Source organism: Portunus trituberculatus, chromosome 41 (assembly GCF_017591435.1).
Source record: "Portunus trituberculatus isolate SZX2019 chromosome 41, ASM1759143v1, whole genome shotgun sequence".
Taxonomy (NCBI): domain Eukaryota; kingdom Metazoa; phylum Arthropoda; class Malacostraca; order Decapoda; family Portunidae; genus Portunus; species Portunus trituberculatus.
The window spans coordinates 2184869-2202737 of NC_059295.1; the positions used below are offsets into that span (position 1 = coordinate 2184869).

Below are 17869 nucleotides of genomic sequence, written 5' to 3' on the forward strand. Positions count from 1 at the left end.
TTGATTTCTTTGCCACATTGCTGGCTTTGTGAGAGAGACATTGAAATCCCCACAGAAATAACTATATCCATATATCACAATGTTATTGAGTATGTTGTGTCTTACTATTGTAGTACATTCAGAGTTTTTTTTTTTTTTATTGTCAAAATCAATAGATTTTAGACTTGTAATATGCCGTATTTAAGATCTTGATAGCAGTATTACTAGACAGTCACAAAAAATATTTCTGTTTTGACCAACTTCTCTCAAAATTATCCATACAGGATATTTTAAAAGTCAATGCAGAATTTCTACAGTATCTTAATGATTAATATTTTATGCATGTATATGCCCCTAGGATTTACTGCAACAATATTTTACCTAATATCACTAGGAGACATGTAGCAGCAATGACATTTGGTGGGTTAGTTCTGGAAACTCCCCATTATTGCCACTTAATGGCATTTAATGTATTAACATCAGAAAATCAGTTTTCATTTTTTTTTTACTATTTCTGATTTTGCACAAAAAAATTGATCACATATTAGGTCATCAGTTCAGAATCCAAGTATCTGTTACCTTATAATGTTACTAATGAGTTAAAAGTTGTTACAATTTATTTTTTCCCTGTTTTCTAGATCAAAGCCAACACAGCCATGGTTGGGTCCTTAGATGGCCTGAGTTCATTGGAAGAAGAATATTCAAATGATCCTGTCTACAGCAGTAAAGTAAGAAACTGGTTCATTTCTTTTTATGTAAGATACCTTAGGTATCATAGAAAGTATTATTCCTTATTATTACATAATTATCATCATTAGTGTTATTTTGTCTTTTAGGCAAATTTTCAAGAAAACAATTTACTTGGTGCTTTTAAAATTCAGTATTAACTTTCATTGAGCCAGTGAAAGAGTTTCGAAAAGTTTATGGGTAGCCAGTAGCACTAATATAGTAATATGATCCAATGTTTACTTTATTTTGACTAAATCCCCATGAACTTAGACTTGGCTTCTTCCATGTAATGAAATGTACTGGTGAATCAGTTCTGTTATCATATATGATAAATAGCTTTTATCTTGGAGTGTTTTGAATATTTTGAGTATTGGTATTATTTGGCCCAGATGTTTTCAGGGTTAACTGTTGATATTTAATATGAGTTTATTATTGTTAGCCATTCACTTTTTTTAGAATTTGGTCAAATGAAAATTATCTATGTACACTATATCTATTAGTCAAGGTGCAAAATTATATTTACAGCAATAGAGTTGTTAGAAAAGGGGACTTGAAACAAAGGTAGGGATTACTACTGTAGAAAGTGTAAGAGGAAAGATTAGACTTTAGAAATTTATACTAGACTTTGTCTAAAACTTTTGCTCTGTCTTCGATAATAGTAAAGGTTTCACTGGTTGACTGATTAATTGATTGAAACCATAAGAGAGAGCAGCCAAGGCTTCATTAAGTGAATCAAATCACCAGTATGTCATTCACAGGAGGAGGTAGTAGACACCTACTGAAATGATAATTTACTTCCAATGAGGTCTAATAGCACTAGTTCAGGGGGTGCTGTGAACTGTCCATTAAAGCTAGTTGTGATCTCGCTGAATGTTTCCCTTTGTGTCTCACAACTCAAGGGGACAGTTACAACCTGCCCTCTAAAGACAACTCTCCTTCAATCAAAACTACATGCATTTATCACACACACACCCTTCACTTAAAATTCAAAATAAAAAAAATGGCAACTTGGAGTCCCCTTCTGGGGAGGGGACCAGAAATGTCCCCAGGTCAGACTCTTCTCTTGATAACAGCCCCAAATGTCTTGACACCTCCCTCAACTTTTTATACATTAACTTCTGCAACATTCACAGTCTTAGATCGAATTTTCAACCTGTAGAACACCACCTCTCCTCTACTAAACCTCATCTTCTTTTCCTCACCGAAACACAGCTGTCTGAGGCAACTAACAGTAGCCCCTTCTCTGTTCCCTCCTACTTTCTCTATTCTTATTTTTGTTCCAAAGCTGGAAAGCTGTGTGCAATGACTTAAATTGCTCTAGTGTCCATGCTCTTGAATCTTCTAAGTTTTCCACCATCTGGCTTTGACTCAATAGTCAGTGTCTAACTAAATTCATCTGTGCTGCCTATCTCTCCCCTAACTCCTCTGAGTATAGTAAATTCTTTGACCATTTAACTTCCAAAGTGGAGCACATTCTATCCCTCTACCCTTTCGCAGAGATTTCCATTCTTGGAGATTTCAAAGTTCACCACCAGTTTTGGCTTTCCTCTCCCTTCACTGACCATCCTGGTGAACTAACCTTCAACTTTGCTATCCTCCATGACCTAGAGCAACTGGTGCAACATCCTATTCGTGTTTCTGACCTTCTTGGAGACACACCCAACATTCTTGATCTCTTCCTCACCTCTAATTCTTCTGCTTATGCTGTCACTCTGTCATCTCTGTTGGGCTCCTCCAATCACAATCTCTTTTCTGTATCTTGTCCTATTTCTCCAATCCCTCCTCAGGATCCCCCCAAAGTGGAGGTGCTTCTGGCATTTTGCCTCTGTCAGTTGGGGATACCTGAGGAGGTATTATGCTGATTTTCCCTGGAATGATTACTGTTTCTGTGTCAGAGATCCATCTCTTAGTGCTGAATGCATAATGGAGATGATAGTATCTGGCATGGAGGCGTACATTCCTCATTCGTTTTCTTAACCTAAATCTTCTAAACCTTGGTTTATCACAGTGTTAGCCTGTTCTCTTGCTATACATGATAGAGAGGTCACCCACAAAAGGTACTTGAGCCTTCCATCTCCTGAATCTCATGCACTCTATATTTCTGCCTGGAATCATGCCAAGTCTTTTCTTCAACTTGCCAAACATTCCTTCATAAACAGAAAATGTCAAAATCTTTCAAACTCCAACTCCCATCATGACATCTGGTATCTAGCCAAAAACATTTCCAGTAACTTCACTTCATCTATCTCTCCACTGCCATCTTTTCTGTCTCTAAAGCTGAACTCTTCTCTCAAACCTTTGCTAACAACTTCACCTTGGATGACTCTGGGCTTGTTCCTCCCTCTCCTCCTCCTTCTGACTATTCCATGTCTTCAGTTAGAATTCTTCATAATGATGTTTTCCATGCCCTCGCTGGCCTAAACCTTTGTAAGGCTTATGTTCCTAATGGGGTCCTTCCTATTCTCAAAATCTGTGTTTCCATGCTTGCACTTTGCCTGGCCAAACTTTTTCAACTTTGTTTGTCAACTTCTACCTTTCCTTCTTGCCTGTTCCTAAAAAGGGTGACTGTTCTAATCCCTCACACTACTGTCCTATAGCTTTAATCTCTTGCTTGTCTAAAGTTTTTGAATCTCTCCTCAATAGGAAGATTCTTAAACATCTATCACTTCACAATCTTCTGTCTGATCGCCAGTATGGCTTCTGTCAAGGTCGCTCTACTGGTGATCTTCTGGCTTTCCTTACTGAGTCTTGGTCATCCTCTCTTAGAGATTTCGGTGAAACTTTTGCTGTCGCGTTAGACATATCAAAAGCTTTTGATAGAGTCTGGCACAAAGCTTTGATTTCCAAATTGCCCTCTTATGGTTTCTATCCTTCTTTCTGCAACTTTATCTCAAGTTTCCTTTCCAACCATTCTGTTGCTGCTGTGGTAGACGGCCACTGTTCTTCTAAATAAATTGATAGTTGTGTTCCTCAGGGTTCTATCCTATCACCCAGTCTCTTTCTATTATTCATTAATGATCTTCTTAACCAAACTTCTTGCCCTATCGACTCTACGCTGATGATACCATCCTACATCTTTCCCTATCCTTTCAGTGATGACCACCCCCTTCAGGAAGTCAACAGATCATGAAGGGACATCACAGAACGCCTGACTTCTGAACTCTCTAAGATTTCCAATTGGGGCAGAGAAAATCTAGTAGTTTTCAATGCCTCAAAAACTCAATTTCTCCATCTATCAACTCGACACAACCTTCCAGACAACTATCCCCTCTTCAGTGACACTCATTTGTCTCCCTCTCCCACACTGAATATCCTTGGTCTGTCCTTTACTCATAATCTTAATTGGAAACTTCACATCTCATCTCTTGGTGAAACAACTTGTATGAAGTTAAGCATTCTGAGGCGTCTCCGCTCTCCACCAGTTTTTCTCGCCCCTCCAACTGCTAACTCTGTACAAGGGCCTTATCTGCCCCTGTATGGAGTACTCTTCGCATGTCTGGGCGGGTTCCACTCAGTTTTATTAGATAGGGTGGAATCAAAGGTTTTTGTTTCATCAACTCCCCTCTTCTGACTGACTGTCTTCAGCCTCTTTCTCACCACCGAAATGTTGCATCTATTTGTATCTTATATCGCTATTTTCATGCTAGCTGCTCTATAGATCTTGCTAACTGCATGCCTCTCCTCCTCCTGTGGTCTCACTGCACAAGGGTTTCTTTTTCCTCTCATCCCTATTTTGTCCAACTCTTTAATGCAAGAGTTAACCAGTACTCTCCATCATTCATACCTTTCAATGGTAAACTCTGGAACTCCCTACCTGCTTCTGTACTTCCGCCTTCCTATGACTTGTCTTCTTTTAAGAGGGAGGTATCACGACATTTGCTTCCTAATTTTGGCTAACCCTATACTTATCTTCAAGGGAATCGGCACCCAAGTGGGCTTTTTTTTTATTTTATTTTTTTTTTTCCTTGGTTGGCCCTCTCTCCTACATAAAAAAAAAAAATGTTTACTGAATCCATACCAGTGATCAAATAGAAGACTATGATCTGAGAGACACCTGTTGAGGATAGATTCAGCATCTCTGGAAAGGTAAGAAATCCAAACTTTTGGATTGAGGTATGGAAATGAGGTGATTTCACCACCTATGATAATGTACAGCCACCTGATGGAAGGTCATTCTGAAAAAGAAAAGAAAAAAAAAATCTTTCAGAGGAGAAGGGCATATGATGGAGAAACTTCATACTTCAGACTCATCCCATCTGCTACTGTCAGGAAAACTATCAGAATGTTTTAAGAAAATGATGATAAAGTGAGTAGCTCAAACAACTGGAGATGTTGTCCTCAGAATTAGATTGAATATAGGCTAACTTCCAGTAGGAAGGATAGGGAGATATTGATGAACAGAGTTGAAAAATTTGACAAAGAAGAAAAGTTTTGTATTGATTAATGATTGTGTTTGATATTTATGATATTTTTTGTTTTTTCTTTACTTATTATTTAATTATTATTATTATTTTATTATTATTATTAGTATCATTATTATTTCTTTCTGTATTTATTCATTTATTTTATTTAAATTATTGATTGATTTTTATAATTTTTTTCAGGTCAAAACTCTTCTTCCAAAGTTTTCAAATGTGCGGCGAACAAGACCAGATGGCAACTGTTTCCTGAGAGGCTTTATATTTGCTTACCTTGAGTATTGCATTCATCACAGGGATGAATTAGTTAGGTGAGTATTGAACAGTGCACACACACACACATGGAGACGGGACCACACGAGCATAAAGCCCAGGCCCTGTAAAACTACAACTAGGTAAATACACACGACGCGGTCGAGGAAGGACGCACTGGCATCGCTCAGACAATCAGCTGATCTTCACTACCTATTGTATAGTATTTACAGTGGCCTGGGCAAGTAGTGTGGATTAGTTTTTCATGAAATCAACTGTTAAAGAATCATGAGTAAAGAAGAGATTCCATCAAAATGCATGTATGAGACTAGGGAAAGAATGAAAGAAGATGATGACTATGTTGATAAGGGAGAGAGCGCATTTGAAGGTTTCGATATGGCGAATACTTCACTACTTAACCTGTACAGCGTCAGAGACGTACGAGATACGTCGGCTACTCTGAGCGAACCGGGCGTCAGAGACGTATGAGATACATCGGCGAGCTTCCTCGTGTTTTCGGAGGCATTGCGTCCTCAAAACTTACCATTATACTGCCATCATGCACTGTAGACATTGCTCATGCTGCCTCCTCGTCCCTGCTAACATGAATGCTTCCTGTATTTATTTATTACATATCTGAACTTTAGCAGTTTCTGCTGCCTTCAGCTCGGTGTAGCGGGAGACTGACGCCTCAACTCTGCTAATATGAACGCAGCGTAATTTCCATTACTTACTCTTACCATTTCAGATGTTTTTGGTAACTGTTGTATTGTGGTAGTGAAAACTTTGTATGACATAAATAAGAATTTTCCAATCGCTTTGTTATAAGGAAATACAAGTACATATTACTCGGAAAATATTTGCACCACGAAAGGCAACACTCCTTCGCGATATCTCGTGTCTATTTTTAGCCACAAGCACTCCCAAACAGCAAAACATGACATGTTGTTTTTCTTTCAACTCAGGAACGATATTATGCATGTGTCCAACTCGGGGATCGACTGGTGAGAAACGAGGAAGCGAATAAACTAGTCACATAAGGCTTTGCTAAGTCGCTAACCTTAGCGCAAAACATCTCGCACCAATTAATACCACTTCCAGTCAGTTCTGGGAGGAATGACTGTCATTTTCATTTGTTTCACATCATTTAAGACTGGTTTAACAAATAAAAAAATAAATCTATGATGTGGCCAGCACTGGCGAAATCACAAAGTCTCAGATCTGCTGACGCTGTACGGGTTAAGAGAGTGTTGACTATTGAACGTAAACTAGATAAATGGATAAAGGAGAGTATGGGAATGAAAAAGAACGAAGAACAGAAAAAAGTTTAAAAAATTGAGAGAAAGGATAAAAAAAGTGGAAGAAAACGAACCTAGGCTAAGAGTGGAAAATGAAGAACTGAAAAAGGAAGTAGCTAACTACAAGAAGCAGATGGAAGAAGGGCTCAGTAAAGCCGAGAAAGAAAAAGAAAAGCTGAAAGATCTAGTAAACAAAGAAGAGGAAAGAGTACAGAACGTCATTAAAAAAGAAGTACAGTAACGAAGGTTCACTGACCAACCTGGTGAACAAACCTTCAACTTTGCTATCCTTCATGACCTAGAGCAGCTAGTGCAGTTCCCTACCCGTATTCCTGACCGCCTTGGAGACACGCCCAACATTCTTGATCTTTTCCTAACCTCCAACCCTTCTGCTTACTCTGTTAAACTTTCCTCTCCGTTGGGCTCCTCCGACCACAATCTAATTTCCGTTACCTGTTCTATCACTCCAGTGCAGACTCAGGACCCGCCTAAGCGGAGGTGCTTCTGGCATTTTAACTCTGCTAAGTGGGAGGAACTAAGGCAGTACTATTCTGATTTCCCTTGGGATGATTATTGTTTTCATGTCAGAGATCCTTCTCTTTGTGCCGAGCGCATAAGAGAGGTGATTATCTCTGGCATGGAGCTATACATACCTCATACTTTCTCTAACCCTAAAGCTAAAAAGCCTTGGTTTAACTCTGCTTGTTCTCGTGCTGTCAATGATAGAGGCGGCTCACAAACGGTTCCGTAGCCATCCAACTGCTGAAACTCATGCCCTATATATTTCTGCCCGTAATCATGCCAAATATATTCTCCAACTTACTAAAAACTCTTTCATCAATAGAAAATGTCAAAGTCTTTCCAATTCTAACTCCTCTCGAGATTTCTGGCATCTAGCCAATAATATCTCTAACAACTTTACTTCTTCGTCTTTCCCTCCTTTACTTCATCCAGATGGCTCTACAGCTGTCTCTTCTTTTCTAAAGCTGAACTCTTCGCTCAAACCTTTGCTACCAACTCAACTTTGGATGATTCTGGGCATATTCCTCCTACTCCTCCACCCTCTGACTACTTCATCCCTAAAATTAAAATTCTTTATAAAGACGTTTTCCTGGCCCTCTCTGGCCTTGATTCTCGGAAGGCTTACGGTCCGGATGGAGTCCCTCCTGTTGTTCTCAAAAACTGTGCTTCCGAACTCGCTCACTGCCTGGTCAAACTCTTTCATCTGTGTCTCTCTACTTCTATTTATCCTTCTTGCTAGAAGTTTGCTCACATTCAACCTGTCCCTAAAAAAGGTGACCACTCCAATCCTTCTAACTACCGCCTTATAGCTTTGATTTCCTGCCTTTCTAAAGCCTTTGAGTCTATCCTTAATAGGAAGATAATGAGGCATCTATCAGCTCACAACCTTCTCTCTGATTGCCAGTATGGTTTCCGTAAAGGCAGATCTACTGGTGATCTTCTTACTTTCCTAACTGAATCTTGGTCATCCTCTTTTAGGGACTTCGGTGAAACCTTTGCTGTCGGCCTTGACATATCGAAAGCCTTCGATAGAGTCTGGCACAAATCTTTAATTTCTAAACTACCCTCCTACGGATTCTATCCTTCTCTCTGTACCTTCATCTCCAGTTTCCTTTCCGATTGTTCTATTGCTGCTGTAGTAGACGGTCACTGTTCTTCCTCTAAAACTATCAACAGTGGTGTTCCACAGGGTTCTGTCCTATCACCCACTCTCTTTCTATTATTCATCAATGATCTCCTAAATCTGACTCAATGCCCTATCCACTCCTATGCTGATGATACCACCTGCATTATTCAACAGCGTTCAACAGACGCCCAACCCAACAACAATTAAATGACTCAAGGCGAGATGCTATAGGACGCCTAACTTCTGATCTTTCACTTGTTTCTGATTGGGGCAGAGAAAACCTGGTTTTGTTCAATGCCTCAAAAACTCAATTTCTACAACTATCTACTCGACATAACCTTCCAGACAACTATCCTCTCTTCTTCAATAACACTCAACTTCCCTCTCCTCTACATTAAACACACTCGGTCTATCCTTCACTAAAATCTAAACTGGAAATTTCACATCTCTACTCTTGCTAAATCAGCTTCCAAGAAGTTAGGTGTCCTATGGCGTCTTCGTCCATTTTCTCTCCCTCCCAGCTGCTTGCTCTGTACAGGGCCTTATCCGCCCGTGTATGGAGTATGGCTCTCATGTCTGGGGGGGATCCACACACAGCTTTACTAAACAAGGTGGAATCTAAAGCTTTTCGTCTTATCAACTCTTCTCCTCTAACTGACTGTCTTGATTCTTTAAGTCACCGCCGCAATGTTGCATCTTTATCTGTCTTCTACCGCTGTTTTCATGCTGTCTGCTCTTCTGAACTTGCTAACTGCATGCCTTCCCCCCTCCTGCGGCCTCGCTGCACAAGACTCTCTACTTCTTCTCATCCCTATTCTGTCCATCTTCCTAATGCAAGAGTTAACCAGTATCTTCACTCCTTCATTCCCTACACTGGTAAACTCTGGAACTCTCTACCTGTGTCTGTATTTCCACCTGCCTATGACTTAAACTCTTTCAAAAGAGGAGTGTCAAGACACCTCTTACGTTAACTGGACCCTCCTTTTAGATTTTTTTTGTTTTTTCTCTTTCTCCTTTCTTCTTAACAGGGCCTGGCAACCAGCGGGATTTTTTTTTTTCCAACACTTTGTTTGCCCTTGGCCAGTGCCCTTGTAATGTAAAAAAAAAAAAAAAAAAAAAAAATTCGCTACAACGAAGGTTTCGTTTTACTACCATTTGCTCGTTTAACGAACACCAAACTTGCTTAAACGAAGTTTTATCCAGGTAATTTTTTCCAAATTTGAAAGCCCCACCGTATCATACAAGCTGACAGGCTTTTGAATACACCAGGAGCTGCTGGTACTAAGGCCTGCCTCAGGAGAAATCCTGAGACACCTGTAGAATAAAGATCAAGATCAAGCCTCTCGTGGACAACACAGGCACTGCCGATACAAAGGCCTGACTCAGAAGAAATTCTGTAGCATCAAGATCAAGATCAAGATCACGTGCACCACTCACTCCCCAGTCAAAACATAACAGCGTCACCAGCAGCTCATCTTCCCTAGTTCAACTTAACACCAAAACGCCCTGCAATGTGGCCTAACGTTCCTAAGAAGACCAGGAAGTGTCTTACTCTCGAAGTGAAGCTGGGTATTATTCATAGACAAGAGAGAGGCCAGAAAACTAATAACATTGCTTGCCACCATCTTGACTCCATCTACTGTCTACTATTTTCAAGTCAGCAGACTCTATTAAGAAGGCTGGTGAGACCGCATCTTCCTTGAAAGCTAAAAGAACCACCTGAACTCGTGACTCTACAATGGATAAAATGGAAAGCCTTGTGAAAATATGGTACATAAGTTTTGTATATGGTACCATGATGAGCACTTTGTTTACATTCCACAGGATGCCGGTTATTGTATTTCCCGTTTCACTCTCCCTCCCTTCATAAAGTTAAGATTATCAACATTATAAAGTTATGTACATACATACATTAGTGTACATTATAATGACTTTAATTAAACTACCTAAATGTTTAACTTCATAATTTTTACTTTCATTAAACCTTTTACTGTACTATGATGCACTCTCGCTTTGCTTACTCTCAATGGAAGTTCAAATCAGGGGTTAAACTTGTTATAATCAGTTCGCTTAACGAAGTTTCGCTTAACGAAGTGTTTTTTAGGAACGTAACCCCTTTGTTAAGCCGGGGTTGCCTGTACAAGCATAGAGAGTCCAAGATAAGAAAGATAAGGCTGATTTTCAGGAGGTGATTCAAGAACAACTAAAAGAAAAAGAAGAAAATATGACAAACAAAATGATAGGAGTCCTCAAGACAAAAGAAAATCTAGTTAGAGATATTGCAGAAAAAAGAAGAGTATAATTGTATTTGGTATAAAAGAAAAAAATATAAAATACAGACCAAGAAAGAAAAAAGAGGAAATGAAATCAGTCAAAGACCTACTAAAAAATCTAAACGACGAAGATAGGCAAAACTTAGAAGAGGAAGTATAAGAAATAAACAGAATGGGACCATATCAATAAGGAAAAACGAGACTAATTAAAATACTACTAAAATCACAAGCAACAACAGAAGAAATATTATATAGAACAACAAAACTCAGAGAAACAGAAGGCTGCAAGAATATCTATATAAAGAAAAATAGAAATGAGGAAGAAAGGAAGAGATACAACGAATTGGCGGCAGCAGTAAGGGAAAAAAATAATGGAAGGGCAGAACAGGAAAAAAAGGCAATTTTTTGGAGAATTCTAGGAGACAGGATAAGGAAATGGTATATAAACGAGAAGGAAGAGAAAAGAGTGGAACAAGTTTAACTAAAAATGATAAAGGAAGGAGACTAAAAATTATGTATACAAACATAGACGGGGTTTTATCAAATAGATTAGAATTAAGAGATTACATAAAGAAAGAAAATCCGGATATTGTATGCCTGGCTGAAACAACACTAAATGAAGCAATCAAAATAGACTTAGATAATAGGTATGATGTATGGAGAAGAGCCAGAGGGGGTAAAGGAGGAGGAGGAGTCATGATAATGTTAAGGAAGGAGATAGTGATAAACCAAGTGGAATGTGGGGAAGGAAAAGCAGAAGTACTGTATGTTAAAATGCATATTAATAAAAAAGAGTTAACAATCATTGTAACATATGTGCCTCCAAAAACAAATTCATGGACCATTAAAGAATATAAAGACATGATATATGACTCAATAAGGAGTCTAATGAGAACCGTTAAAGAAAGGAGAAAAGTGATATTAGTAGGAGATTTCAACTGTAAAGAAGTGGGCTGGGAAAATTATGAAAGTGGTATGGGGGAAGAAGCCTGTGGAGAAAGATTCCTGAATCTAATGATAGACAATAAGATGAACCAGAGAGTAAAGGAATGCACAAGATTCATAGGAAACGACGAGCCGGCGAGATTGGACCTAGTTTTTACAATAGGTATACAAATGAATGATGATATAAGGTATAAGTGCCCATTGGGAAAGAGTAACCATATAATATTAGAAATAGATATAGAAGAGGGAAAGGAAGATAGAGACGATTCATGCAAAGGAGACCGATTAAATTACAGAAAGGCTATTATTGAGAATCTCAAGAACTATTTTAAAAACATAAACTAGGAGGAGATGGAAAACTCAGAGACGATGCAAGAGAAGTATAACTTATTTTTGGAAATATACAAAACAGGAGTCAGGGAATATGTCCCAAAATATAGACCTAAAGAAGAAGGAAAGAAGGATTGCTTTAATGCAAGGTGTGCTAGGGCAAAGGAGAAAAGAGATGGAGCATGGAAAAGGTGGAGGAGAAATAGAAATCCAGTAAATAAGGTAAACTTTCAAGGCAGCGAGAAATGAATATGTTAAGGTGAGGAAGGAAGAGGAAAAGAACTTTGAAAAGGACATTCTGGAAAAATATAAGGAGCAACCGAAATTGTTCTACAGATTCATAAATGGCAAAATTAGGCAAAAAGAAACAATAGTAAGGTTAAAAGGAGAGAATGGGATGGTGGAAGACCCAAAAGGTATGATAGAACTATTAAATAATAACTTCCAGGAGGTCTTTACTAAGGAATCAAAATTTAAAACCCCACAGGGTAATAGAGAGACAGTCTATATGAAAGAGATTAAAGTAACCAAGCTTGAAATAAAAGAGTTAATGAAGAAACTTGATGAAGAGAAGGCAATGGGACTGGATGAAGTCTCAGGCAGAATACTGAAAGAATGTAGGGAAGAACTAGCAAGTCCTATATAGAACATCATAAAATGCTCAATAGAAAATGGAACAGTGCCAGTAGAATGGAAAAGAGCTGAGGTGGTTCCCATATATAAGAGCAGAAGGAAGGAAGAACCCTTAAATTACAGACCGATATCACTAACTATTGTAATATGCAAGATGTGTGAAAGAATAATAAAAAAACAACGGATTGAGTTCCTTGAAGACGACAAATTAATATCAAATAGCCAATTTGGTTTTAGAAAAAGACGGTCATGCGTAACTAATTTATTGAGTTTCTATTCTAGAATAGTTGATAGAGTACAAGAGATAGAGGGATGTGTTGTCTGTATTTATTTGGATTTAAAAAAGGCATTTGACAAGGTGCCACATGCAAGATTACTATGGAAGTTAGAGGAGAAGGGTGGCTTAAAAGGAAGCAAATTGAGATGGATAGAAAATTATTTGAGGGGAAGAGAAATAATGACGGTAGTTAAAGATATGAAGTCCAAGTGGAGAGCAGTAGAAAGCGGAGTGCCACAGGGGTCACTATTGGCACCAATACTTTTCTTCATTTATATTAAAGACATGCCAGAAGGAGTGAACAGCTACATAAATTTGTTTGCGGATGATACGAAACTGTGCAGAGTTATAAAGCAAAAGGAGGATTGTGAAATAATGCAAGAAAACCTAAATAAGATCTGGGAATGGAGTAAGAAGTGGGAAATGGAATTCAATGTGAACAAAAGCCATGTCATGGAAATGGGAAAGAGTGAAAGACAACCTGTGGGAATCTATAAGATGGGAGATGGAGTAGAACTGGAGAAAGTCAAAAAGGAAAAGGACTTAGGAGTGACGATGGAAGAAAACAATCAACCGGTAAGCCATATTGATAGAATTTTTAAAGAGACATATAATTTGCTAAGGAATTTTGGAGTAGCATTTCACTACATGGACAAAGAAATGATGAAGAAATTGATAAGTACTATAATAAGACCCAGATTGGAATATGCAGGAGTAGTGTGGACCCCTCATTAAAAGAAACACATAAGGAAGTTGGAGACACTACAAAAAATAGCTATGAATGGTTCCAGAATTTGAAGGGATGACATATGAGGAGAGACTAAAGGCTATGGATCTACCAACCCTGAAACAAAGAAGGGAGAGAGGAGATCTGATACAAGTTTATAAATTGATCAACGGAATTGACCAAGTGGATAATGAGAAAATGATCCTGAGAGTAGAATATGACATCCGAAGCACAAGATTGCATAGTAAAAAGCTGAGAAAAGGAAGATGTCTGAGAGATGTTAAAAAATATAGTTTCCCACAAAGATGTATTGAGACGTGGAACAGTTTAAAATGAAGAAGTAGTGTCTGCAACGAGTTTGCATACTTTTAAAGTAAGATTGGATAAGTGTAGATATGGAGATGGGGCCACACGAGCATAAAGCCCAGGCTCTATAAAACTACAACTAGGTAAATACAACAAGGTAAATACACACAAACACACACACACACCAGACACGGTCAAGGAAGGACGTAGTGGTGTCGCTCTCAGCTGATCTTCACTACCTGTTGTATAGTATTTGCAGGGGCCTGGGCGAGTAGTGTAGACTCGTTTTTCATGAAATCAAGTATTAGAGAATCATGAGTAAAGAAGAGATTCCATCTAAATGCAGGTATGAGACTAGGGAAAGAATGAAAGATGATGATAACTATGTTGATGAGGGAGTAAGCACATTCGAAGGTTTTGATATGGCGAATACTTCACTATTTAAGAGAGTGTTGACTATTGAGCGTAAATTAGATCAATGGATAAAGGAGAGTATGGGAATGAAAGAATGAAGAACAGGAAAAAGAATTTTAAAAACTGAGAGAAAGGATAAAAAAAGTGGAAGAAAACAAAGCTAGACTAAGAGCGGAAAACGAAGAACTGAAAAAGGAAATAGCTAACGATAAGAAGCAGATGGAAGAAAGACTTGGTAAAGCCAAGAAAGAAAAAGAGAAGCCGAAAGATCTAGTAAACAAAGAAGAGGAAAGAGTACAGAACGTGATTAAAAAAGAAGTACAAGCATGGAGAGTCCAAGATAAGAAAGATAAGGATGATTTTCAGGAGGTGATTCAAGAACAACTAAAAGAAAGAGATGAAAATATGACAAACAAAATGGTAGGAGTCCTCAAGACAAAAGAAAATCTAGTTAGAGAAATTGCGGGAAAAAAGAAGAGTGTAATCGTATTTGGATTAAAAGAAAAAAATATAAAATATAGACCAAGAATAGAAAAAGAAGAAATTAAATCAGTCAAAGACCTACTAAAAAATCTAAATGACAAAGATAGGTAGAATTTAGAAGAAGAAGAAGTAGAAGAAATAAACAGAATAGGACAATATCAAGAAGGAAAAACGAGACCAATTAAAATACTACTAAAATCACAAGCAGCAACAGATGAAATATTATATAGAACAACTAAACTCAGAGAAACAGAAGGTTGCAAGGATATATATATAAAGAAAAATAGAAATGAGGAAGAAAGAAAGAGATACAATGAACTGGTGGCAGCAGTAAGGGAAAAGAATAAGGAAAGGTCAGAAGAGGAAAAAAAGGCATTTTTTTTGGAGAATTCTAGGAGACAGGATAAGGAAATGCTATATAAAAGAGAAGGAAGAAGAAAAAGTGGAACAAGTTTAACTAAAAGTGATAAAGGCAAGAGGCTAAAAATGATGTATATGAACATAGATGGGGTTTTATCAAGTAAATTAAAATTAAGAGATTACATAAAGAAAGAAAATCCAGATATTGTATGCCTAGCTGAAACAAAACTAAATGAGGCAAACAAAATAGACTTGGATAATAGGTATAATGTATGGAGGAGACACAGGGGGTAAAGGAGGAGGAGAAGTCATGATAATGTCAAGGAAGGAGATGGTGGTAAACCAAGTGGAATGTGGAGAAGGAAAAGCAGAAGTACTGTATGTTAAGATGCATATTAATAAAAAAGAGTTAACAATCATTGTAACATATGTGCCACCAAAAACAAATTCATGGACCAATCAAGAATATAAAGACACGATAGATGACACAATAGGGAGTCTAACGAGAATCGTTAAAGAAAGGAAAAAAGTGATATTAGTAGGAGATTTCAACTGTAAAGAAGTGGACTGGGAAAATTGTGAAAGTGGTATGGGGGAAGAAGCCTAGGGAGAAAGATTCCTAAACCTAATGATAGATAATATGATGGGCCAAAGAGTAAAGGAAAACACAAGATTCAGAGGAAATGATGAGCCGGCAAGATTACGCCTGGTTTTTACAGGAGGTATACAAAAAAATGAAGATATAAGATATAAGTGCCCATTGGGAAAGAGTGATCATGTAATATTAGAAATGGATATAGAAGAGGGAAAAGAAGATAGAGATGAATCATACAAAGGAGACCGATTAAATTATAGAAGGCTGACATTGAGAATCTGAAGAACTATTTCAAATACGCTAACTGGGAGGAAATAGAAAACTCTGAGGGAGTGCAAGAGAAATATAACGTATTTTTGGAAATATACAAAACAGGAGTCAGGGAATATGTCCTGAAATATAGACCTAAGGAAGAAGTAAAGAAAGATTGGTTTAATGCAAAGTGTGCCAGAGCAAAGGAGAAAAGGGATGGAGAATGGAAAAGGTGGAGGAGAAATAGAAATGCAGTAAATAAGGTAAACTTCAAGATAGCAAGAAATGAATATGTTAAAGTGAGGAAGGAAGAGGAGAGGATCTATGAAAAGGACATAGTCGAAAAATGTAAGGAGCAACCAAAATTGTTCTACAGATTCATAAACGGAAAAATAAGACAAAAAGAAACAATAGAAAGGTTAAAAGGAGAAAAAGGGATGGTGGAAGACCCGAAAAAGTATGGCAGAACTGTTAAATAATAAGTTCCAGGAGATCTTTACTAAGGAATCCAAATTTGAAGGACCACAGGGTAATAGAGAGACCATCTATATGGAAGAGATTAAAATAACTAAGCTTAAAATAAAAGAAGTAATGAAGGAATTCAATGAAGAAAAGGCAATGGGATCAGATGAAGGTTCAGGCAGAATACTGAAAGGATGTAGGGAAGAACTAGCAAGTCCTATATACAACAATATAGAAAATGGAAGAAGTGGAATGGAAAAGAGCTGAGGTGTTTCCCATATATAAGAGCGGAAGGAAGGAAGAACCTCTAAATTACAGACCAGTATCACTAAGTAGTGTTATATGTAAGATGTGTGAAAAAGTAATAAAGAAACAATGGATCAAGTTCCTTGAAGACAACAAATTACTATCAAATAGCCAATTTGGCTTTAGAAAAGGTCGTTCGTGTGTAAAAAATTTACTAAGTTTCTACTCTAGAATAGTTGATAGGGTACAAGAGAGATAGGGATGGGTTGATTGTATTTACTTGGATTTAAAATAGGCATTTGATAAAATGCCACATGCAAGGTTACTGTGGAAATTAGAGGAGAAGGGTGACTTAAAAGGAAACACATTGAGATGGACGGAAAATTATTTGATGTGGAGAGAAATAAGGATGGTAGTCAAAGATATGAAGTCCAAGTGGAGAGCAGTAGAAAGCGGAGTGCCACAGGGGTCAGTATTGGCGCCAGTACTTTTCCTTATCTATATAAATGACATGCCAGAAGGAGTGAAGAGCTACATAAATCTGTTTGCGGACGTTGTGAAACTGTGCAGAGTTATAAAGCAAAAAGAGGATTGTGAAATACTGCAAGAAGACTTAAATAAGATCTGGGAATGGAGTAAAAAGTGGGAGATGGAATTCAATGTGGACAAAAGCCATGTCATGGAAATGGGAAAGAGTGAAAGACGACCAGTGGGAATCTATAAGATTGGAGATGGAGTCGAACTGGAGAAATTAAAAAAGGAAAAGTATTTGGGAGTGATGATGGAAGAAAATAATCAACCGGCAAGCCATATTGATAGAATTTTCAGAGAGAGACACAATTTGCTAAGGAATATTGGAATAGCATTTCACTACATTGACAAAGAAATGATGAAGAAATTGATAAGTACTATAATAAGTCCCAGATTGGAATATGCAGGAGTAGTGTGGACCCCCTACAAAAACAAACACATAAGGAAGCTGGAGAGACTACAAAAAAATGGCTACAAGAATGGTCCCAGAAGTTGAAGGGATGACATATGAGGAGAAAGTAAAGGCTATGGATCTTCTAACATTGGAACAGAGAAGGGAGAGAGGGGATCTTATACAAGTTTATAAATTGATAAACGGAATGGACCAAGTGGACAATGAGTATCTGATCCTGAGAGAAGAATATGCCAATCGAAGCACAAGATCGCATAGTAAGAAGCTGAGGAATGGAAGATGTGTAAGAGATATTAAAA

General features: G+C 37.8%; 1 protein-coding gene across 10 annotated transcripts in view; it reads left to right on the forward strand.

The window, feature by feature from the left end:
* Positions 1 to 17869, forward strand: part of LOC123517175 (ubiquitin thioesterase otubain-like) — a 392577-nt gene that overhangs the window by 177690 nt on the left and 197018 nt on the right. For all 10 annotated transcript variants that reach the window (XM_045277169.1, XM_045277172.1, XM_045277171.1 and 7 more), the window contains 2 exons: positions 618 to 707; positions 5313 to 5437. In XM_045277169.1, the coding sequence (XP_045133104.1) occupies positions 618 to 707; positions 5313 to 5437 (215 nt within the window). The remainder of the gene's footprint in view (positions 1 to 617; positions 708 to 5312; positions 5438 to 17869) is intronic.